Source organism: Salvelinus namaycush, chromosome 11 (genome assembly GCF_016432855.1).
Source record: "Salvelinus namaycush isolate Seneca chromosome 11, SaNama_1.0, whole genome shotgun sequence".
NCBI classification, from domain to species: Eukaryota; Metazoa; Chordata; class Actinopteri; order Salmoniformes; family Salmonidae; genus Salvelinus; species Salvelinus namaycush.
Genome location: NC_052317.1, coordinates 37,619,388 through 37,644,527, shown reverse-complemented (window position 1 = coordinate 37,644,527; position 25,140 = coordinate 37,619,388). Strand labels below are relative to the sequence as shown.

General features: G+C 44.2%; 1 protein-coding gene across 1 annotated transcript in view; it reads right to left on the bottom strand.

Moving 5' to 3' along the window:
• Nucleotides 1–3,565: 3,565 nt before the first annotated feature.
• The window catches only part of LOC120056135 (lipoprotein lipase-like), a 28,578-nt gene continuing 7,003 nt past the window's right edge, over nucleotides 3,566–25,140 (bottom strand). The window contains exons 3-10 of the mRNA XM_039004337.1: nucleotides 16,180–16,359; nucleotides 14,663–14,774; nucleotides 10,072–10,305; nucleotides 7,064–7,306; nucleotides 6,746–6,866; nucleotides 6,285–6,458; nucleotides 5,151–5,261; nucleotides 3,566–4,850 (exon numbers count right to left, since the gene is read on the bottom strand). Coding sequence (XP_038860265.1) covers nucleotides 4,742–4,850; nucleotides 5,151–5,261; nucleotides 6,285–6,458; nucleotides 6,746–6,866; nucleotides 7,064–7,306; nucleotides 10,072–10,305; nucleotides 14,663–14,774; nucleotides 16,180–16,359 — 1,284 coding nt within the window. The 3' untranslated portion in view covers nucleotides 3,566–4,741. The remainder of the gene's footprint in view (nucleotides 4,851–5,150; nucleotides 5,262–6,284; nucleotides 6,459–6,745; nucleotides 6,867–7,063; nucleotides 7,307–10,071; nucleotides 10,306–14,662; nucleotides 14,775–16,179; nucleotides 16,360–25,140) is intronic.

The window sequence follows — 25,140 nt, the reverse complement described above, 5'->3', positions numbered from 1 at the left end:
TAGAATTAGAATTCCTAAAACCAGGTCTCAACATGGATTACGCTTGAGGCCCATGCGATTTCCACAGAGTTGGGTATGGCTGCCTTCTCCTGTTACGCTCCTTGCCTATGGAATAGCCTGCAGACTAAACTTAAACTTGAGACTCTTGTCCCCCTGTTGTTTTATTTTTGTATTGCTTGTAACTGTTTCGGGTAATGCAAGTTCTTGTGCTGTTAGGTTATTCTACTATGTGTAAATGTAATCTGTTGCTGTATTTTTTTTGTGTTATCTGTGATTGTTTTGTTTGTCTAGGTTAGTTTTTTAATCATTGTACCTAAACTGTCTGTGTGAACATGTATACGCAGGGCCCAGCTGTAAAAGAGACCTTGGTCTCAGTCTGTGTTCCTTGTTGAAATATGAAATAAAGGTATAATATTAAAAAATGTGTGTGTTTATGTGTGTTTATGTGTGTTTATGTGTGTTTATGTGTGTTTGTGTTGATGTGTGTGTGTTGATGTGTGTGTGTGTGTGTGTTGATGTGTGTTTGTGTTGATGTGTGTGTGTTGATGTGTGTGTGTGTTGATGTGTGTTTGTGTTGATGTGTGTGGGTTGATGTGTGTGGGTTGATGTGTGTTTGTGTTTTGTGTTGATGTGTGTGTGTGTGCTGATGTGTGTGTGTGTGTGCTGATGTGTGTGTGTGTGTTGATGTGTGTTTGTGTTGGTGTGTGTTTGTGTTTTGTGTTGATGTGTGTGTGTTGATGTGTGTGCGTGTTGATGCGTGTTGGTGTGTGTGTGTGTTTGTGTTTTGTGTTGATGCGTGTTGGTGTGTGTTTGTGTGTGTGTGTTGATGTGTGTGTGTTGATGCATGTTTTGTGTTAATGTGTGTGTGTTGATACATGTTTTGTGTGTGTAAATTCAGCCGTGAAATTCTAAGGAGGAAGTGACATTGATTATTTACATTTAGAAGGTGTGTGTTGTTATGTTACCTCTTTCGGCGGAGGCAGCTCAGTTCGGCCTTGTGACCGCCAAGAGTTAGTGGACACTGACATGGTGATTTCCAGGAGACACTGACATTGTGATTTCCAAGAAAGGGGCCGAAGTTTTTTATTTATTTAATCTTTATTTAACATGGCAAGTCAGTTAAGAACAAATCCACAATGGCCCCCTATTCCCTATATAGTGCACTACTTTTGACCAAAGCCCTATGGGGGAAGCCCTTAAAAATGCACTACTTTACTGGGGAGGCACTTTGGCCTTGGGAAGGTCAAGTGTTAGTGAATTCTTGGTCATGGTCATTTCCAAGACAGGGAGCTAGGGAGCTAGGGAGCGAGGGAGTTCGGGAGCTAGGGAGTTAGGGAGCTAGGGGGTTAGGGAGCTAGGGAGTTAGGGAGTTAGGGAGTTAGGGAGCTAGGGGGTTAGGGAGCTAGGGGGTTAGGGAGCTAGGGAGCTAGGGGGTTAGGGAGCTAGGGGGTTAGGGAGCTAGGGAGTTAGGGAGCGAGGGAGTTAGGGAGCTAGGGGGTTAGGGAGCTAGGGAGTTAGGGGGTTAGGGAGTTAGGGAGCTAGGGGGTTAGGGAGCTAGGGGGTTAGGGAGCTAGGGGGTTAGGGGGTTAGGGAGCTAGGGAGCTAGGGAGCTAGGGAGCTAGGGAGTTAGGGAGTTAGGGGGTTAGGGGGTTAGGGAGCTAGGGGGTTAGGGAGCTAGGGAGCTAGGGAGCTAGGGAGCTAGGGAGCTAGGGAGCTAGGGGGCTAGGGAGTTAGGGAGCTAGGGGGTTAGGGGGTTAGGGAGCTAGGGGGTTAGGGGGTTAGGGAGTTAGGGGGTTAGGGAGTTAGGGGGTTAGGGAGCTAGGGGGTTAGGGAGCTAGGGGGTTAGGGGGTTAGGGGGTTAGGGAGCTAGGGGGCTAGGGAGCTAGGGAGCTAGGGAGCTAGGGGGTTAGGGAGCTAGGGGGTTAGGGGGCTAGGGAGCTAGGGGGTTAGGGAGCTAGGGAGTTAGGGGGTTAGGGAGTTAGGGAGCTAGGGGGTTAGGGAGCTAGGGGGTTAGGGGGTTAGGGAGCTAGGGGGTTAGGGAGCTAGGGAGCTAGGGGGTTAGGGAGCTAGGGAGCTAGGGGGTTAGGGGGTTAGGGAGCTAGGGGGTTAGGGAGCTAGGGGGTTAGGGAGCTAGGGAGCTAGGGAGCTAGGGGGTTAGGGGGTTAGGGAGCTAGGGAGTTAGGGGGTTAGGGAGCTAGGGAGCTAGGGGGTTAGGGAGCTAGGGAGCTACGGAGCTAGGGGGTTAGGGAGTTAGGGGGTTAGGGAGCTAGGGAGCTAGGGGATTAGGGAGTTAGGGTGTCCCACATGACACTATTCCCGTGTAGTGTGCTACTTTAGATCAGAACACAATGGGCCCAATGGCACTGGTTAAAGTTAGTGCACTATATAGGAAAAAGGGGGTTATATGGAACTCGCAAAAGGGTCTATTTTTTTGTCTGTTACTGTCACAGTAGGACTTGATCCAGACTTTCAGATCAAAATGATTGACAGCTGACCCAAATGTGAAAAAGACACGTATATTTCTAAATCGAAAAGGGCGGCGCACAATTGGCCCAGTGTCGCCCAGGGTCTGGCCGGGGTAGGCCGTCATTGTAAATAAGATGTTGTTCTTAGCTGACTTGCCTAGTTAACTAAAGGTTTTTAAAAATTACCTTGAGGACTAAGATAGTTACAGTAAGAGAAGGATTGAGTCCCAAATGGCACCCTATTCCCTATATAGTACACTTCTTGACCAGGACCTGTTCGTCCTAAATGAGCCCTGGTCAAAAGCAGTGCTCTATATAGGTAATATGTGGTCATGTTAACTCTGGCTAGACAACAGAGGAGTTGTGATTAAACCATTACCATTATTCAGTATTGTAGTTGTGATTAAACCATTACCATTATTCAGTATTGTAGTTGTGATTAAACCATGACCATTATTCAGTATTGTAGTTGTGATTAAACCATGACCATTATTCAGTATTGTAGTTGTGATTAAACCATTACCATTATTCAGTATTGTAGTTGTGATTAAACCATTACCATTATTCAGTATTGTAGTTGTGATTAAACCATGACCATTATTCAGTATTGTAGTTGTGATTAAACCATGACCATTATTCAGTATTGTAGTTGTGATTAAACCATGACCATTATTCAGTATTGTAGTTGTGATTAAACCATTACCATTATTCAGTATTGTAGTTGTGATTAAACCATTACCATTATTCAGTATTGTAGTTGTGATTAAACCATTACCATTATTCAGTATTGTAGTTGTGATTAAACCATTACCATTATTCAGTATTGTAGTTGTGATTAAACCATTACCATTATTCAGTATTGTAGTTGTGATTAAACCATTACCATTATTCAGTATTGTAGTTCTGATTAAACCATGACCATTACTCAGTATTATACAGAGTTCAACTATTCCACTGGGTGAAGTATTCCTTGAGGTGGAAAGCATGTGGAATGTGACGCCGATGAGCATTTGAGATGAAGAGATGCAGTCACCCACTCCCAAAACGTTTCCAAATGGTATGTACAGTAACTGAAGAACTCGACCAGAAACTCAATCAAATCCAAGCTATAGTGTTTATTGGGATCAAAACATTTAAATATAGGCTTTAAAAAGCAGACTTACCACCGGAAACAAACCATTACATACAATCTAAATGATAAATTATATACAACCGATATTGTCTACATACTGCACGGCCCATCCAAATCAGCTAGGAAACCACCAATATTGTTATTTTCTTTCTTGTTAAGGGACATTTCATCAATCCTTTACAAAGACAGAAAATATTTAACTTCCAAAAGGTCTATAATGTATTAAGGCAACCATGTGTAGCTGGGTGAACTGCTGAATGTATACAATAGGGCTGCGTCTTAAAGGGCACCCTATTCCCTATATAGTGCACTACGTTTGACCAGGGCCCATAGTGCACTATATAGGGAATAGGGGTGCTATTTGGGATACATACTAGATTTCCTTCAATACGGTGACCTGGGTTATTGACAGCCTGTAAAGTGTCCTGTGCTGATCAGTATTACCGTCAGGTGACTTGGATTTCACAGCGTTGTAACACAATTGGCAAACAACAACAACAACAACAACAACAACAACAACAACAACAACAACAACAACAACGTGTTTACAATACTAATGTAAATATATTACTCGCATCCTAAACTTTGATACCTTTAATTCAAAAACTATAACAGCTAAAAGGGTTGACAAAGTCAATTATAATAATAAAAAATAATATATATATATATATAAAGGATATATGTGTGATAAATAACAATTCAGTAAGATATATTTGAATTAAAGAAACGTCACATATCTAAATACGCAATGAAAGGAACAAAGAAATCACACTATCATGAAGTCCATCATCCCGTTTTCAGACTGTTATGAAGCAGAACATACCAAACCCAGTTTAACTTCTTGATTGGAATGTAAAACCATATATATATTATTATATAAACATATACTGTTTTTACACTATTATGTTGACCCGGACTATGCTGTGTTGGCTCTCTCAAACACTTCTACAGATCTTTGGCTGAAATCCTGACTTGAGATTTGAGAACGTAACTAGAATCCTCGATGCAGATCATGACCCGGGTACATAGGGGGCCACCGTATGGGGAATAGGGTGTCATTTGAGACTCGCCCATACATCCACTTAACCAGAGGGTACACTCTTCCACTAACCAGTTACTACAGTAATATCTACAGTATATGACCTCAATGCTCTGGTGATGGGGGTAACGATGACGATGATGGCGATGTGTCTGTGGCAGCGTCGTTCAGGCCTTGTTTGAAGAAGCTGCCCTTCATCTTCAGTCTGTGGATTCTGCAAACAGACACAAACACATAGGGTTGGGCAAAGGAAGTATGTCATTGGGTGGGCTGCAACTGATCATGTCATATCTCTTTTCCTGCTCCCGTTAGTCACATGGTCAGGAAGAACTCCCTAACTATATTGAAACCGACCAATGGAAATAAGATACTTCTTTGTGTTATCCTATAATATTTTATGTTATACTTGATTATTTTTGATGAGTGAATTGCCATTGCATTGGTTTGTGGCTGTATATTTTTTCTCTTGTGTAATAAATTAAATCAACCAAGTTAGTGTCACCGAGTCTCTTACCTCTCATGCGTCCTGCTGTTCTGATCCTCTTTAGACTTGGTGAAGGTCACAGGGTCACCTCCTTGGACCAGGTGAGCAAACTTCCCGTCACTTTCCGCTCTGAAAATCACCCTGCAGGAGAAGAAAGTCACAATCACCATCTTACACACATACACTTAAAATCCCTCCATTCATCTCAACTCAAGATACTCACTGTGGATTGTTGACTAGAGTAGAGTTCAGTATAGCAGAGTACAGTAGAGTAAAGTAGGGTAGAGTAGAGTAGAGTAGGGTAGAATAGAGTAGGGTAGAATAGAGTAGGGTAGAATAGAGTAGGGTAGAGTAGGGTAGAATAGAGTAGGGTAGAATAGAGTAGGGTAGAATAGAGTAGGGTAGAATAGAGTAGGGTAGGGTAGAATAGAGTAGGGTAGAATAGAGTAGGGTAGAATAGAGTAGGGTAGGGTAGAATAGAGTAGGGTAGAATAGACTAGAGTAGGGTAGAATAGAATAGAGTAGAGTAGGGTAGAATAGAGTAGAGTAGGGTAGGGTAGAATAGAGTAGGGTAGGTTAGAGTAGAGTAGGGTAGAATAGAGTAGAGTAGGGTAGAATAGAGTAGGGTAGGGTAGAGTAGGGTAGAATAGAGTAGAGTAGGGTAGAATAGAGTAGGGTAGGGTAGAGTAGAGTAGGGTAGAGTAGAGTAGGGTAGAATAGAGTAGAGTAGGGTAGAATAGAGTAGAGTAGGGTAGAATAGAGTAGGGTAGGGTAGAGTAGGGTAGAATAGAGTAGAGTAGGGTAGAATAGAGTAGAGTAGGGTAGGGTAGAATAGAATAGAGTAGAGTAGGGTAGAATAGAGTAGGGTAGAATAGAGTAGAATAGGGTAGAGTAGAGTAGGGTCGAATAGAATACAGTACAGTATAGCAGAGTAGAGTAGAATACAGTACAGTACAGTAGAGTAGAGCGGAGTAGAACAGAGTCGAGTCAAGTAAACTTTTCAGCCCACTCTACTGTACTGTGTTCTACTCTACTCTACTGTACTCTACAGTACTCTACTCTACTCTACTAGAGTTAAGTCAATCAAGTAGTTCCCTAAGGTAAGTTCATATACAAGAGATAGATATGGTAGACTGCAGTAGACAGATGAAAGTAGATGCTGACTTGGACTGGGTCTCTCCCGTTTTGACTCTAATCCTGCGGATCATGAACTCGTTTGAGTTGAAGAAAGAGAAGTAAGAGTCACTGTCCCACTGCAGCGTGACTCTCAGCAGCTCTCCCAGGTCTACGTCAGTGGTCAGTAGGAAGGACACAGTGGTGTTGGTGGTCACGTTGGACCTGTGTTGGGGGGTTAGCACAGTTAGGTAAACGCATATGAAATAAAACAACCACAACTTTTACAACGGGGTGCTGGGCCAGAAATAATTATTTGTTTTGCTCTATTATAAATCAGCAGTGCACGGGAATTACGCACAACTTCACTGTACCATTTCAATAGACAATGTAAAGTAACACTGAAGTAACCTAATGTAAATCGACTGTAAACTAAACAGAAAATTAACACAAAAAAAGACATAACTTGGTACTAAATTGTAAGAAGTTTAATGTTTAGCAGAGCTGCTTACAGAATGAGTTGGATGTCCTCCTTCTCTCCGCGGGTTCCATAAAGAGACACTATGAAGGGCTGCTCGTTCAGACTCAGGTTCTGCTGCTTGAAGACATGGAACTTTATCTGGTAGTGGAAGACTGAGGGTGGAGAACAGGACAGATTGTTTACGCATCATAAACAAGACGAAGAAGAAGTAAAAGGAGAAGAATAAGAAGGAAGAGAACTTAGAAACTACAATACGGAACTTTGACAAGCTTTCTCAGTTTGATCTGCATTGTTTAGGAACACACCGACCCAGCTATCAATCAGCTGTTTAACAGATTCACCAACCCACCTTTGAAGGGCATACTGGCGCCGGTCTTCAGGTACATCTTGGCGCTCCTGGTGGTGCGTATCTTGTTGACCCCGAAGCCCAGGTTGTTGCAGCGGTTCTTACGGCAACTGAGACACAGGCCCCTGTTGAAAGCGTCTTTGGAGTTGCAGCGGTAGGCCGTGCTTTGCTGCTGTTTGTTCACCAGCGAGTCGATGAACAGGTGCACAGAGCGCTCGTGGGCGCACTTCACGATCTGATCCATGTCTGTTTCAATCAAATAAATCAATACATGCAGGGTATGGCACAGGAGAGGAATAGTTATGAGTGATGTGTGTCGGACATTATGTTCACCTTTAGAACACCAATGCAGAGCGAGTGTCCTCTTACTACTAATCGCCACACTGTACTGTTGTGTTGAACTACAAAACTACAAAACTAAAAAACATCAGCGTTTACCCAATCCATTCCTCTCATTCTCCCGGCTGTTTTGAACATTCTGTTCCGTTCCAGCATTAGTACGTTTCATTCAACACGTAACGTCTTGATGATGAGTTGGATAGAATCAGATGTTGTAATGCTGAAATACAACGTAAATGTGCAACAGGCACATCTGAAGGTCAATGAAAAACAGATTGGGAAACAATGATGTTCTCTTGTGTGTGCTTTTTTTGTCCTACACTTGTGTAATGATTTTTTTTTTTTTTAATCACCACAGTGTGAATCCAGGGTTGGTCGAGGACGAGGCTAAGTCTGATAAGTCTACTTAGATACCAGGAAGAGAAATCCAATAATTATATATGGAATTCTATGACTGTAGATATAGTTCTATCAAACTACAGTGTGATTGTTTGTGGGATTTGGAGTTAAGCCTGGGTCTACTTACTGTAGATGCCTAGTTCTACAGAGCCCTACGGTGGAGGTGTCATAATACCCATAAAACCTAGCGGTCAAACAGGGAAATGGTTCCAATCGTTTTTCCTCCATTTATTTTTCCCATAGGGAATTTTAGAAACACTTAAAATAAGGGCTGTGTTTCATGTAGGCTTTACCCTGGCATGACGTTTTGATAACCATGTAAATCTTTCTTGGACAAGGTGACTTTTATCAATATATTCGGCTTTATTTACTCTCAGATTCTAAATTGCTAATTATCATCAAAGTAGACATCATGCCAGACTACAAATCCCTGCTAGTTCCTGCACGTCATCTCTAGCTGACACCTTTGCTAAAGAAGTATTGTGTCAATTTAAAACTTGCACAAGACAGTTCACAGAATTGTAAATGTAATTGTAAAGTCATTACTAAATTTAGCACACATTAGATAGTTAATCCAGAGATTCTTACCTTTCCCTTGATTCGGCAGTCTCATCCTGATCATCATGGTATTTGTAGTTCTTTATGATAGCCACATTAGCAGCTAATTAGCATTTCATTTTGGAGGTAAATACAGGCAAATGATAAAAGTCACCTTGTCCTAGAGAGACTTACCATGGTTATCAAAATGTTACGCCCTATGGGAAAAATGAATGGTGGAGAAATGATTGAAACCGTTTCCTTGTTTGACCGCTCTCTGCTGCCCTACATACATAGACATGGAATCACTGGTCATTTTAATAATGTTTACATACTGCTTTACTCATTTCATATACATGTATATGCTGTATTCTATTCTACTGGATTTTAGTCAATGCCACTCCAACATTGCTCGTCCTAATATTTATATATTTGTTAATTCCGTTCTTTTACTTTTAGACTTGTTAATTGTTGTGAATTGTTAGATACTACTGTACTGTTGGACCTAGGAACGCAAGCATTTCGCTACACCCGCAATAACATCTACTAAATATGTGTCTGAGGCCAACCTTTTTTATGTTGATTTGATTTGATATTTTATGGGTATTATGACTCATACTGTGGTACTCTATTAAACTACAGTGTGAGGGTTTGTGGGAGTTGGAGTTGGAGTTAAGCCTGTGTCTTCTCACTGTAGATGCCTAGTTCTATTGAACTACAGTGTGAGGGTTTATGGGAGTTGGAGTTAAGCCTGTGTCTTCTCACTGTAGATGCCTAGTTCTATTGAACTACAGTGTGAGGGTTTATGGGAGTTGGAGTTAAGCCTGTGTCTTCTCACTGTAGATGCCTAGTTCTATTGAACTACAGTGTGAGGGTTTATGGGAGTTGGAGTTAAGCCTGTGTCTTCTCACTGTAGATGCCTAGTTCTATTGAACTACAGTGGGAGGGTTTGTGGGAGTTGGAGTTAAGCCTGTGTCTTCTCACTGTAGATGCCTAGTTCTATTGAACTACAGTGTGAGGGTTTGTGGGAGTTGGAGTTGGAGTTAAGCCTGTGTCTTCTCACTGTAGATGCCTAGTTCTATTGAACTACAGTGTGATGGTTTATGGGAGTTGGAGTTAAGCCTGTGTCTTCTCACTGTAGATGCCTAGTTCTATTGAACTACAGTGTGAGGGTTTATGGGAGTTGGAGTTAAGCCTGTCTTCTCACTGTAGATGCCTAGTTCTATTGAACTACAGTGTGAGGATTTATGGGAGTTGGAGTTAAGCCTGTGTCTTCTCACTGTAGATGCCTAGTTCTATTGAACTACAGTGTGAGGGTTTGTGGGAGTTGGAGTTGGAGTTAAGCCTGTGTCTTCTCACTGTAGATGCCTAGTTCTATTGAACTACAGTGTGAGGGTTTGTGGGAGTTGGAGTTGGAGTTGGAGTTAAGCCTGTGTCTTCTCACTGTAGATGCCTAGATCTATTGAACTACAGTGTGAGGGTTTGTGGGAGTTGGAGTTAAGCCTGTGTCTTCTCACTGTAGATGCCTAGTTCTATTGAACTACAGTGTGAGGGTTTGTGGGAGTTGGAGTTAAGCTTGTGTCTTCTCACTGTAGATGCCTAGTTCTATTGAACTACAGTGTGAGGGTTTATGGGAGTTGGAGTTAAGCCTGCGTCTTCTCACTGTAGATGCCTAGATCTATTGAACTACAGTGTGAGGGTTTGTGGGAGTTGGAGTGAAGCCTGGGTCTACTCACTGTGGAGGCCAAAGCTTCTCATCATGTCTACGGTGTGCCGGAAGGAGCAGCCTGGCTGCGCGGTTCCTCCGTTGGGGTAGATGTCCACGTGGCCCACGGGTCTCTGGATACCGATACTGAGATCTGGAGACCCCCTGGTGTTGGTGTGGAGGACGTCCACAAATGTTGCATCGTCGGGAGACAGGCGGTTTAGGTGCTCAGCGTATTCGAAGCGAGGCCCTGCCGGATCCAAGCCTGACAGAGAGAGCAGGACAGGGAGAGGGACATTAGAGAACTGGTATCTAACAGAACTACTATAATCTGCTCTGTTGTTAATAATAGTTAGTAACTACTGCATATATTCAGAACACTGTCAGCCTGCTGTTATGGTGCCAGCCTGCTGTTGTGGTGTCAGCCTGCTGTTGTGGTGTCAGCCTGCTGTTATGGTGCCAGCATGCTGTTGTGGTGTCAGCCTGCTGTTGTGGTGTCAGCCTGCTGTTATGGTGCCAGCCTGCTGTTGTGGTGTCAGCCTGCTGTTATGGTGCCAGCCTGCTGTTGTGGTGTCAGCCTGCTGTTATGGTGCCAGCATGCTGTTGTGGTGTCAGCCTGCTGTTGTGGTGTCAGTCTGCTGTTGTGGTGTCAGCCTGCTGTTATGGTGCCAGCCTGCTGTTGTGGTGTCAGCCTGCTGTTATGGTGCCAGCATGCTGTTGTGGTGTCAGCCTGCTGTTGTGGTGTCAGTCTGCTGTTGTGGTGTCAGCCTGCTGTTGTGGTGTCAGTCTGCTGTTGTGGTGTATTAGAACACATGGTTCAAGGTACAAGCCTTTTGAGTGTTAAACAGCAGTATTTTGGGGTGTTATAAATATTCATTTCGAGGGTTATAAATAGTCCTTTTGGGTGTTATAAATAGTCATTTTGGGTGTTATAAATAGTCTGTTTGGGTGTTATAAATAGTCTGTTTGGGTGTTATAAATAGTCCTTTTGGGTGTTATAAATAGTCATTTTGGGTGTTATAAATAGTCATTTTGGGTGTTATAAATAGTAATTTTGGGTGTTATAAATAGTCCCTTTGGGTGTTGTAAATTGTCCTTTTGGGTGTTATAAATAGTCCTTTTGAGTGTTATAAATAGTCCGTTTGGGTGTTATAAATTGTAACGGTTTTCTTCCTGGGATGAAGGAGAGGACCAAAACGCAGCGCGGCTAGTGTTCAACATGATTTAATAAAGAATACGTGAACACTACAAACAACAAAACAAGAAATGTGAAAACCGAAACAGTCCTATCTGGTGCAGAACACAAAGACAGAAGACAACCACCCACAATCCCCAACACAAAACAAGCCACCTATATATGATTCTCAATCAGGGACAACGATTGACAGCTGCCTCTGATTGAGAACCATATTAGGCTGAACACAGAAACAGACAAACTAGACACACAACATAGAATGCCCACCCAGCTCACGTCCTGACCAACACTAAAACAAGCACAACACATAAGAACTCTGGTCAGGACGTTACATAAATAGTCCGTTTGGGTTTTATAAATAGTAATTTGGGTGTTATAAATAGTCCTTTTGGGGTGTTATAAATAGTCCTTTTGGGGTGTTATAAATAGTTATTTTGGGTGTTATAAATAGTTGTTTTGTGTGTTATAAATAGTCCTTTTGGGTGTTATAAATAATCATTTTACATTCATACAAGTTCTCACTGATAAAAAGAATATGTGTAACATGAGTTGTTACTCCCTCAAACTGACCTCGACCTGAAGTTAGTTCAGTAGGACCTCTGAAAGGTCCATCCAGCGTTCTTAAGGCCTAAAGGCATTGCCTTAAACTGATACAGGTCAAATAAGGAGTTGTTACTGCCTTGGTTTCGGCCCTGGCCTGAACCGTTATGTTATCTGAGGTGGGTAATGGCATGCTTAGTTATACAAATAAGTTGAGATGGATGGGAAGGGCAAAGAAAAGACAGTGGTAACCTGTATCAGTTTATCGGCCTGTATCAGTTTAAAGCCATTACCCAGAAGCCTTCGGGCCTGTATCAGTTTAAACCCATTACCCAAAGCCTTCGGGCCTGTATCAGTTTAAAGCCATTACCAGAAGCCTTCGGGCCTGTATCAGTTTAAAGCCATTACCCAAAGCCTTCGGGCCTGTATCAGTTTAAAGCCATTACCCAGAAGCCTTCGGGCATGTATCAGTTTAAAGCCATTACCCAAAGCCTTCGGGCCTGTATCAGTTTAAAGCCGTTACCCAAAGCCTTCGGGACTGTATCAGTTTAAAGCCATTACCCAAAGCCTTCGGGCCTGTATCAGTTTAAAGCCATTACCCAAAAGCCTTCGGGCCTGTATCAGTTTAAAGCCATTACCCAAAAGCCTTCGGGCCTGTATCAGTTTAAAGCCATTACCCAAAAGCCTTCAGGCCCGTATCAGTTTAAAGCCATTACCCAAAAGCCTTCGGGCCTGTATCAGTTTAAAGCCATTACCCAAAAGCCTTCGGGCCTGTATCAGTTTAAAGCCATTACCCAAAAGCCTTCGGGCCTGTATCAGTTTAAAGCCATTACCCAGAAGCCTTCGGGCCTGTATCAGTTTAAAGCCATTACCCAAAGCCTTCGGGCCTGTATCAGTTTAAAGCCATTACCCAAAAGCCTTCGGGCCTGTATCAGTTTAAAGCCATTACCCAAAAGCCTTCGGGCCTGTATCAGTTTAAAGCCATTACCCAAAAGCCTTCGGGCCTGTATCAGTTTAAAGCCATTACCCAAAAGCCTTCGGGCCTGTATCAGTTTAAAGCCATTACCCAAAAGCCTTCGGGCCTGTATCAGTTTAAAGCCATTACCCAAAAGCCTTCGGGCCTGTATCAGTTTAAAGCCATTACCCAAAAGCCTTCGGGCCTGTATCAGTTTAAAGCCATTACCCAAAAGCCTTCGGGCCTGTATCAGTTTAAAGCCATTACCCAGAAGCCTTCGGGCCTGTATCAGTTTAAAGCCATTACCCAAAGCCTTCGGGCCTGTATCAGTTTAAAGCCATTACCCAAAAGCCTTCGGGCCTGTATCAGTTTAAAGCCATTACCCAAAAGCCTTCGGGCCTGTATTAGTTTAAAGCCATTACCCAAAAGCCTTCAGGCCTGTATCAGTTTAAAGCCATTACCCAAAGCCTTCGGGCCTGTATCAGTTTAAAGCCATTACCCAAAAGCCTTCGGGCCTGTATCAGTTTAAAGCCATTACCCAAAAGCCTTCGGGCCTGTATCAGTTTAAAGCCATTACCCAAAGCTTATTGGCCTTAAGCATACTGGAGTGACCTTTCAAATGGGCTGATGTAGGGAGTTCTTGGGAAACTGTGAGATGTCACCTTTTTTTGTCTATATAGATGACGTCCTCGTCTACTCCCCCAACAAGTCTCAATGCTATCTTCAGCAAACTCCATGATGCCAACTGGTTAACAAAAAACAGCTGTACAGCTTCTCACTAGGTCTAGGCAATCTCACTCACTCTAAGGGAGGGGAAATGAGTTGGGTGTTTACTTAAGCAGTGATTGGCTGACCAAAGTGGGGTGACTGCACATTGATAGACAACAAACCATTATAACTGCTATAGGGGTGCAACGTAAATACCAAAAAATAATTCGGGGAAAACTTGTATATGTTAGGTTTAGAACAGAGCCTAATGACACAGCAGTGATTAGGTTGATTGACAGATGGACAGACACCATACGAGGGCTGGGTCCTACCCAGAGCCACATACTTCTCTGTTATATATATTTTTTGGTCCTACCCACAAGCGATATTACTCTGTTATCTGGCTGTGGTCTGGTCCTACCCACCAGTGATATTACTCTGTTATCTGGCTGTGGTCTGGTCCTACCCACCAGTGATATTATTCTGTTATCTGGCTGTGGTCTGGTCCTACCCACCAGTGATATTACTCTGTTATCTGGCTGTGGTCTGGTCCTACCCACCAGCGATATTACTCTGTTATCTGGCTGTGGTCTGGTCCTACCCACCAGTGATATTACTCTGTTATCTGGCTGTGGTCTGGTCCTACCCACCAGTGATATTACTCTGTTATCTGGCTGTGGTCTGGTCCTACCCACCAGTGATATTACTCTGTTATCTGGCTGTGGTCTGGTCCTACCCACCAGAGATATTACTCTGTTATCTGGCTGTGGTCTGGTCCTACCCACCAGTGATATTACTCTGTTATCTGGCTGTGGTCTGGTCCTACCCACCAGAGATATTACTCTGTTATCTGGCTGTGGTCTGGTCCTACCCACCAGTGATATTACTCTGTTATCTGGCTGTGGTCTGGTCCTACCCACCAGTGATATTACTCTGTTATCTGGCTGTGGTCTGGTCCTACCCACCAGTGATATTACTCTGTTATCTGGCTGTGGTCTGGTCCTACCCACCAGTGATATTACTCTGTTATCTGGCTGTGGTCTGGTCCTACCCACCAGCGATATTACTCTGTTATCTGGCTGTGGTCTGGTCCTACCCACCAGCGGGTCCCTGAGTAGCAGAGTTGAGGTGGATTGAGAGATGGTTATATGTCTCTATTGGTCCTACAGAAACCTGCTCATACAGGCACCGTACGAGGGATGAGAGCATCTAAGTCCTACCCACCAGTGATCCTGTTGACCTTGTTGTTGGTCAGGTTTCCAGCTACGCCAGCCACGTGTGCTCCCAGGCTGTAGCCCAGCAGGTGGAGGTTCTTCAGGTCATACTTCAGATCCATCTGAGGGGAGGTATCATTTACTTTTAACAGAGGATTGGTGCATTTCAGATCCACATAAATAACTGCACATTTCAAGTAAGAGAACACATGGATTATGGTTCTGGAATGATCAGTGTGGTAGAACAGTCAACTATCAATCAAACTGCATCGATCTCCATTGCTAATTCTCTCTCTCTCTCTCTTGTCATCCTCCATCTCTCTCTCTCATCACCCCATCTCTCTCTCTCTCTCTCGTCACCCCCCTCTCTTTCTCTCGCTCTCTCTCTCTCTCTCTCTCTCTCTCTCTCTCTCTCTCTCTCTCTCTCTCTCTCTCTCTCTCTCTCTCTCTCTCTCTCTCTCTCGTCATCCCCCATCTCTCTCTCTCATCACCCCCCCATCTCTCTCTCTCTCTCTCGTCACCCCCCCATCTCTCTCTCTCTCGTCACCCCCCCCCTCTTTCTCTCTCTCTCCTGCTTTCTTTCTTTCTCTCCTTGCTAATGCAAATATACAGATCACAGATCAGGCAAATAAAGCAATTTGAGCACCCGGAAAAAATCTTAATGTAAAATATCACCCTGTTACATGATAACTTTCCCACAATACAAGAAATGTAGAACATGTAGTGCATTTGAGGTTTCAAAAGGATTCTGAAGTTTGTAATTTCTACGTAGAAATTTCAGATTAGATTTTCCCTTATGAAAAAAGTATCAACCCCTACAAAAATGTCGATTCATAATAATTCACATTTCCTGTTGATGCAGGATTATGTTCCTGCTGTAGCAAACTGGCTCAAATTAAGACCCAACATCTGTATATAAATCCAGGGGTGAAAGTACGGCAGATACGGCAAAATAAATAGTGGGGGTACGCCATACCTGTAAAACATGAGCCTATCACAACAGGTGGTATGGCCTACTCTCCAAATTGCGATGTGGTTCGACGAGAAACACATTTTGCCAAGGCAGATATGAGTGGCCGACACCGAGACACGCGCGGAAAGCAATGGACACATAAATTCTAGCCTAATGACAATCGCCAAATGTCATTACACTTTTTTTGCCATTTTGTGTAAAAGATGTCTCTTTCTATTCACCTCTGTTTGGTGGCTGGAAATATGTTACGCGTGGATGAACGGGCGCTGGGTACACCTAGTAAAGGAACCCTTTGATGTGATTGGTTGACAATCAGATGAAAACATCACGATTGGTTGTGCCACGTCAAAAGGTAATACATTTTAAAAGTTAAATTACAAATCTTTAGACTAGTGCCACAATGATCCTATTGAATTAATAGGGATTCTATATGGATTTCCATGATTAAGAGGTACTGTTACGGGAATAAATTACATCTACTTTCGCCCTTGTATAAATCCAATATATTATCATTACAGTATCGTACCAAAACGGCATCATGATCAAACCCTCACCTCCAGCCAGTTGATGAGCCTGGCCAAATCCTTTCCAACCAGCTTGGTGTTGGCAGCAGAGTTGGGGTAGTAGTGCTGGGCCCGGTCCAGCCAGTCCACCACTAGAACGTTGGCATTGGGCACACGCTCAAACAGGGCCGCTACCAGCTTGTGGATCCAGCTCTCAAACAGACCTGCCACCTAGAACACAAGGCAGGAAGATACAAGTGTATTAGGGATGACTTACAGGTTCGTTAGGGCAAACCTCAAAGACACACTATTCCCTATGTAATACACTACTAACCAGACCCTATGTAGTACACTACTAACCAGACCCTATGTAGTGCAGTACTAACCAGACCCTATGTTGTACACTACTAACCAGACCCTATGTAGTACACTACTAACCAGACCCTATGTAGTACACTACTAACCAGACCGTATGTAGTACAGTACTAACCAGACCCTATGTAGTACACTACTAACCAGACACTATGTAGTGCAGTACTTACCAGACCCTATGTAGTACACTACTAACCAGACCCTATGTAGTGCAGTACTAACCAGACCCTATGTAGTGCAGTACTTACCAGACCCTATGTAGTACACTACTAACCAGACCCTATGTAGTGCACTACTAACCATACCCTATGTAGTACACTACTAACCAGACCCTATGTAGTACAGTACTAACCAGACCCTATGTAGTACAGTACTAACCAGACCCTATGTAGTACCGTACTAACCAGACCCTAAGTAGTGCAGTACTAACCAGACCCTATGTAGTGCAGTACTAACCAGACCCTATGTAGTGCAGTACTAACCAGACCCTATGTAGTACACTACTAACCAGAAACTATGTAGTGCAGTACTTACCAGACCCTATGTAGTACACTACTAACCAGACCCTATGTAGTGCAGGCCTAACCAGACCCTATGTAGTGCAGTACTTACCAGAGCCTATGTAGTACACTACTAACCAGACCCTATGTAGTGCACTACTAACCATACCCTATGTAGTACACTACTAACCAGACCCGATGTAGTACACTACTAACCAGACCCTATGTAGGGCAGTACTAACCAGATCCTATGTAGTACACTACTAACCAGACCCTATGTAGTGCAGTACTTACCAGACCCTATGTAGTACACTACTAACCATACCCTATGTAGTGCACTACTAACCATACCCTATGTAGTACACTACTAACCAGACCCTATGTAGTACACTACTACCCAGACCCTATGTAGTGCAGTACTAACCAGATCCTATGTAGTGCACTACTAACCATACCCTATGTAGTACACTACTAACCAGACCCTATGTAGTGCAGTACTAACCAGACCCTATGTAGTGCAGTACTAACCAGACCCTATGTCGTGCAGTACTTACCAGATCCTATGTAGTGCAGTACTAACCAGACCCTATGTAGTGCAGCACTAACCAGACCCTATGTGGCAGCACTAACCAGACCCTATGTAGAGCAGTACTTACCAGATCCTATGCAGTGCAGTACTAACCAGACCCTATGTAGTGCAGCACTAACCAGACCCTATGTGGCAGCACTAACCAGACCCTATGTAGTGCAGTACTAACCAGACCCTATGTAGTGCAGTACTAACCAGACCCTATGTAGTGCACTACTAACCAGACCCTAGGTAGTGCAGCACTAACCAGACCCTATGTAGGGCAGCATTAACAAGACCCTATGTAGAGCAGTACTAACCAGACTCTATGTAGTGCAGTACTAACCAGACCCTATGTAGTACAGTACTAACCAGACCCTATGTAGTGCAGTACAAACCAGATCCTATGTAGTGCAGTACTAACCAGACCCTATGTAGTGCAGTACTAACCAGACCCTATGCAGTGCAGTACTAACCAGACCCTATGTAGTGTAGTACTAACCAAACCCTATGTAGTGCAGTACTAACCAGACCCTATGTAGTGTAGTACTAACCAGACACTAGGTAGGGCAGTACTAACCAGACCCTATGTAGTGCAGTACTAACCAGACCCTATGTAGTGCAGTACTAACCAGACCCTATGTAGGGCACTACCAACCAGACCCTATGTAGGGAAGTAATAACCATACCCTATGTAGGGCAGTACTAACCAGACCACCATATGTAGTGCAGTACTAACCAGACCTTATGTAGTGCAGTACTAACCAGACCCTATGTAGTGCAGTACTAACCAGACCCTATGTAGTGCAGTACTAACCAGACCCTATGTAGTGCAGTACTAACCAGACCTTATGTAGTGCACTACTAACCAGACCCTATGTAGTACACTACTAACTAGACCCTATGTAGTGCAGTACTAACCAGACCCTATGTAGTGCAGTACTAACCAGACCCTATGTAGTGCAGTACTTACCAGATCCTATGTAGTGCAGTACTAACCAGACCCTATGTAGTACAGCACTAACCAGACCCTATGTGACAGCACTAACCAGACCCTATGTAGAGCAGTACTTACCAGATCCTATGTAGTGCAGTACTAACCAGACCCTATGTAGTGCAGCACTAACCAGACCCTATGTGGCAGCACTAACCAGACCCTATGTAGTGCAGCACTAACCAGACCCTATGTAGTGCAGCATTAACCAGACCCTATGTAGAGCAGTACTAACCAGACTCTATGTAAGGCAGTACTAACCAGACCCTATGTAGTGCAGTACTAACCAGACCCTATGTAGTGCAGTACAAACCAGATCCTATGTAGTGCAGTACTAACCAGACCCTATGTAGTGCAGTACTAACCAGACCCTATGCAGTGCAGTACTAACCAGACCCTATGTAGTGCAGTACTAACCAGACACTAGGTAGGGCAGTACTAACCAGACCCTATGTACTGTAGTACTAACCAGACACTAGGTAGGGCAGTACTAACCAGACCCTATGTAGTACAGCACTAACCAGACCCTATGTGACAGCACTAACCAGACCCTATGTAGAGCAGTACTTACCAGATCCTATGTAGTGCAGTACTAACCAGACCCTATGTAGTGCAGCACTAACCAGACCCTATGTGGCAGCACTAACCAGACCCTATGTAGTGCAGCACTAACCAGACCCTATGTAGTGCAGCATTAACCAGACCCTATGTAGAGCAGTACTAACCAGACTCTATGTAAGGCAGTACTAACCAGACCCTATGTAGTGCAGTACTAACCAGACCCTATGTAGTGCAGTACAAACCAGATCCTATGTAGTGCAGTACTAACCAGACCCTATGTAGTGCAGTACTAACCAGACCCTATGCAGTGCAGTACTAACCAGACCCTATGTAGTGCAGTACTAACCAGACACTAGGTAGGGCAGTACTAACCAGACCCTATGTACTGTAGTACTAACCAGACACTAGGTAGGGCAGTACTAACCAGACCCTATGTAGTGCAGTACTAACCAGACCCTATGTAGTGCAGTACTAACCAGACCCTATGTAGGGCACTACTAACCAGACCCTATGTAGGGAAGTACTAACCATACCCTATGTAGGGCAGTACTAACCAGACCATATGTACTGCAGTACTAACCAGACCTTATGTAGTGCAGTACTAACCAGACCCTATGTAGTGCACTACTAACCAGACCCTATGTAGTGCAGTACTAACCAGACCCTATGTAGTGCAGTACTAACCAGACCTTATGTAGTGCACTACTAACCAGACCCTATGCAGTGCAGTACTAACCAGACCCTATGCAGTGCAGTACTAACCAGACCCTATGTAGTGCAGTACTAACCAGACCCTATGAAGGGCAGTACTAACCAGACCCTATGTAGGGCAGTACTAACCAGACCCTATGTAGTGCAGTACTAACCAGACCCTATGTAGGGCAGTACTAACCAGACCCTATGTAGTACACTACTAACCAGACCCTATGTAGTGCAGTACTAACCAGACCCTATGTAGTACACTACTAACCAGACCCTATGTAGTGCACTACTAACCATACCCTATGTAGTACATTACTAACCAGACCCTATGTAGTACACTACTAACCAGACCCTATGTAGGGCAGTACTAACCAGATCCTATGTAGTGCACTACTAACCATACCCTATGTAGTACACTACTAACCAGATCCTATGTAGTGCAGTACTAACCAGACCCTTTGTGGCAGCACTAATCAGACCCTATGTAGTGCAGTACTAACCAGACTCTATGTAGGGCAGTACTAACCAGACCCTATGTAGTGCAGTACTAACCAGACTCTATGTAGGGCAGTACTAACCAGACCCTATGTAGTGCAGTACTAACCAGACCCTATGTAGTGCAGTACTAACCAGACCTTATGTAGTGCACTACTAACCAGACCCTATGTAGTGCAGTACTAACCAGACTCTATGTAGGGCAGTACTAACCAGACCCTATGTAGTGCAGTACTAACCAGACCCTATGCAGTGCAGTACTAACCAGACCCTATGCAGTGCAGTACTAACCAGACCCTATGTAGTGCAGTACTAACCAGACCCTATGTAGTGCAGTACTAACCAGACCCTATGTAGTGCAGTACTAACCAGACCCTATGTAGTGCAGTACTAACCAGACTCTATGTAGTGCAGTACTAACCAGACCCTATGTAGTGCAGTGCTGACCAGACCCTATGCAGTGCAGTACTAACCAGACCCTATGTAGTGCAGTACTAACCAGACCCTATGTGGTGCACTACTAACCAGACCCTATGTAGTGCAGTACTAACCAGACCCTATGTAGTGCAGTACTAACCAGACCCTATGTAGGGCAGTACTAACCAGACCCTATGTGGTGCACTACTAACCAGAACCTATGTAGGGCACTACTAACCAGATCCTATGTAGGGAAGTACTAACCAGACCCTATGTAGGGCAGTACTAACCAGACCATATGTAGTGCAGTACTAACCAGACCTTATGTAGTGCACTACTAACCAGACCCTATGTAGTGCACTACTAACCAGACCCTATGTAGTGCAGTACTAACCAGACCCTATGTAGTGCAGTACTAACCAGACCTTATGTAGTGCACTACTAACCAGACCCTATGTAGTGCAGTACTAACCAGACTCTATGTAGTGCAGTACTAACCAGACCCTATGTAGTGCAGTGCTAACCAGACCCTATGCAGTGCAGTACTAACCAGACCCTATGTAGTGCAGTACTAACCAGACCCTATGTGGTGCACTACTAACCAGACCCTATGTAGTGCAGTACTAACCAGACCCTATGTAGTGCAGTACTAACCAGACCCTATGTAGGGCAGTACTAACCAGACCCTATGTGGTGCACTACTAACCAGACCCTATGTAGGGCACTACTAACCAGATCCTATGTAGGGAAGTACTAACCAGACCCTATGTAGGGCAGTACTAACCAGACCATATGTAGTGCAGTACTAACCAGACCTTATGTAGTGCACTACTAACCAGACCCTATGTAGTGCACTACTAACCAGACCCTATGTAGTGCAGTACTAACCAGACCCTATGTAGTGCAGTACTAACCAGACCTTATGTAGTGCACTACTAACCAGACCCTATGTAGAGCAGTACTAACCAGACTCTATGCAGTGCAGTACTAACCAGACCCTATGTAGTGCAGTACTAACCAGACCCTATGTAGTGCAGTACTAACCAGACCCTATGTAGTACACTACTAACCAGACCCTATGTGGTAGTACTAACCAGACCCTATGTAGGGCAGTACTAACCAGACCCTATGTAGTGCACTACTAACCATACCCTATGTAGTACACTACTAACCAGACCCGATGTAGTACACTACTAACCAGACCCTATGTAGGGCAGTACTAACCAGATCCTATGTAGTACACTACTAACCAGACCCTATGTAGTGCAGTACTTACCAGACCCTATGTAGTACACTACTAACCATACCCCATGTAGTGCACTACTAACCATACCCTATGTAGTACACTACTAACCAGACCCTATGTAGTACACTACTACCCAGACCCTATGTAGGGCAGTACTAACCAGATCCTATGTAGTGCACTACTAACCATACCCTATATAGTACACTACTAACCAGACCCTATGTAGTGCAGTACTAACCAGACCCTATGTAGTGCAGTACTAACCAGACCCTATGTCGTGCAGTACTTACCAGATCCTATGTAGTGCAGTACTAACCAGACCCTATGTAGTGCAGCACTAACCAGACCCTATGTGGCAGCACTAACCAGACCCTATGTAGAGCAGTACTTACCAGATCCTATGCAGTGCAGTACTAACCAGACCCTATGTAGTGCAGCACTAACCAGACCCTATGTGGCAGCACTAACCAGACCCTATGTAGAGCAGTACTTACCAGATCCTATGCAGTGCAGTACTAACCAGACCCTATGTAGTGCAGCACTAACCAGACCCTATGTGGCAGCACTAACCAGACCCTATGTAGTGCAGTACTAACCAGACCCTATGTAGTGCAGTACTAACCAGACCCTATGTAGTGCACTACTAACCAGACCCTATGTAGTGCAGCACTAACCAGACCCTATGTAGGGCAGCATTAACAAGACCCTATGTAGAGCAGTACTAACCAGACTCTATGTAGTGCAGTACTAACCAGACCCTATGTAGTGCAGTACTAACCAGACCCTATGTAGTGCAGTACAAACCAGATCCTATGTAGTGCAGTACTAACCAGACCCTATGTAGTGCAGTACTAACCAGACCCTATGCAGTGCAGTACTAACCAGACCCTATGTAGTGTAGTACTAACCAGAAACTATGTAGTGCAGTACTAACCAGACCCTATGTAGTGTAGTACTAACCAGACACTAGGTAGGGCAGTAATAACCAGACCCTATGTAGTGCAGTACTAACCAGACCCTATGTAGTGCAGTACTAACCAGACCCTATGTAGGGCACTACCAACCAGACCCTATGTAGGGAAGTAATAACCATACCCTATGTAGGGCAGTACTAACCAGACCACCATATGTAGTGCAGTACTAACCAGACCTTATGTAGTGCAGTACTAACCAGACCCTATGTAGTGCAGTACTAACCAGACCCTATGTAGTGCAGTACTAACCAGACCCTATGTAGTGCAGTACTAACCAGACCTTATGTAGTGCACTACTAACCAGACCCTATGCAGTGCAATACTAACCAGACCCTATGCAGTGCAGTACTAATCAGACCCTATGTAGTGCAGTACTAACCAGACCCTATGTAGGGCAGTACTAACCAGACCCTATGTAGTACACTACTACCCAGACCCTATGTAGGGCAGTACTAACCAGATCCTATGTAGTGCACTACTAACCATACCCTATGTAGTACACTACTAACTAGACCCTATGTAGTGCAGTACTAACCAGACCCTATGTAGTGCAGTACTAACCAGACCCTATGTAGTGCAGTACTTACCAGATCCTATGTAGTGCAGTACTAACCAGACCCTATGTAGTACAGCACTAACCAGACCCTATGTGGCAGCACTAACCAGACCCTATGTAGAGCAGTACTTACCAGATCCTATGTAGTGCAGTACTAACCAGACCCTATGTAGTGCAGCACTAACCAGACCCTATGTGGCAGCACTAACCAGACCCTATGTAGTGCAGCACTAACCAGACCCTATGTAGTGCAGCATTAACCAGACCCTATGTAGAGCAGTACTAACCAGACTCTATGTAAGGCAGTACTAACCAGACCCTATGTAGTGCAGTACTAACCAGACCCTATGTAGTGCAGTACAAACCAGATCCTATGTAGTGCAGTACTAACCAGACCCTATGTAGTGCAGTACTAACCAGACCCTATGCAGTGCAGTACTAACCAGACCCTATGTAGTGCAGTACTAACCAGACACTAGGTAGGGCAGTACTAACCAGACCCTATGTAGTGTAGTACTAACCAGACACTAGGTAGGGCAGTACTAACCAGACCCTATGTAGTGCAGTACTAACCAGACCCTATGTAGTGCAGTACTAACCAGACCCTATGTAGGGCACTACTAACCAGACCCTATGTAGGGAAGTACTAACCATACCCTATGTAGGGCAGTACTAACCAGACCATATGTACTGCAGTACTAACCAGACCTTATGTAGTGCAGTACTAACCAGACCCTATGTAGTGCACTACTAACCAGACCCTATGTAGTGCAGTACTAACCAGACCCTATGTAGTGCAGTACTAACCAGACCTTATGTAGGGCAGTACTAACCAGATCCTATGTAGTGCACTACTAACCATACCCTATGTAGTACACTACTAACCAGATCCTATGTAGTGCAGTACTAACCAGACCCTTTGTGGCAGCACTAATCAGACCCTATGTAGTGCAGTACTAACCAGACTCTATGTAGGGCAGTACTAACCAGACCCTATGTAGTGCAGTACTAACCAGACTCTATGTAGGGCAGTACTAACCAGACCCTATGTAGTGCAGTACTAACCAGACCCTATGTAGTGCAGTACTAACCAGACCTTATGTAGTGCACTACTAACCAGACCCTATGTAGTGCAGTACTAAGGAGACTCTATGTAGGGCAGTACTAACCAGACCCTATGTAGTGCAGTACTAACCAGACCCTATGCAGTGCAGTACTAACCAGACCCTATGCAGTGCAGTACTAACCAGACCCTATGTAGTGCAGTACTAACCAGACCCTATGTAGTGCAGTACTAACCAGACCCTATGTAGTGCAGTACTAACCAGACCCTATGTAGTGCAGTACTAACCAGACTCTATGTAGTGCAGTACTAACCAGACCCTATGTAGTGCAGTGCTAACCAGACCCTATGCAGTGCAGTACTAACCAGACCCTATGTAGTGCAGTACTAACCAGACCCTATGTGGTGCACTACTAACCAGACCCTATGTAGTGCAGTACTAACCAGACCCTATGTAGTGCAGTACTAACCAGACCCTATGTAGGGCAGTACTAACCAGACCCTATGTGGTGCACTACTAACCAGACCCTATGTATGGCACTACTAACCAGATCCTATGTAGGG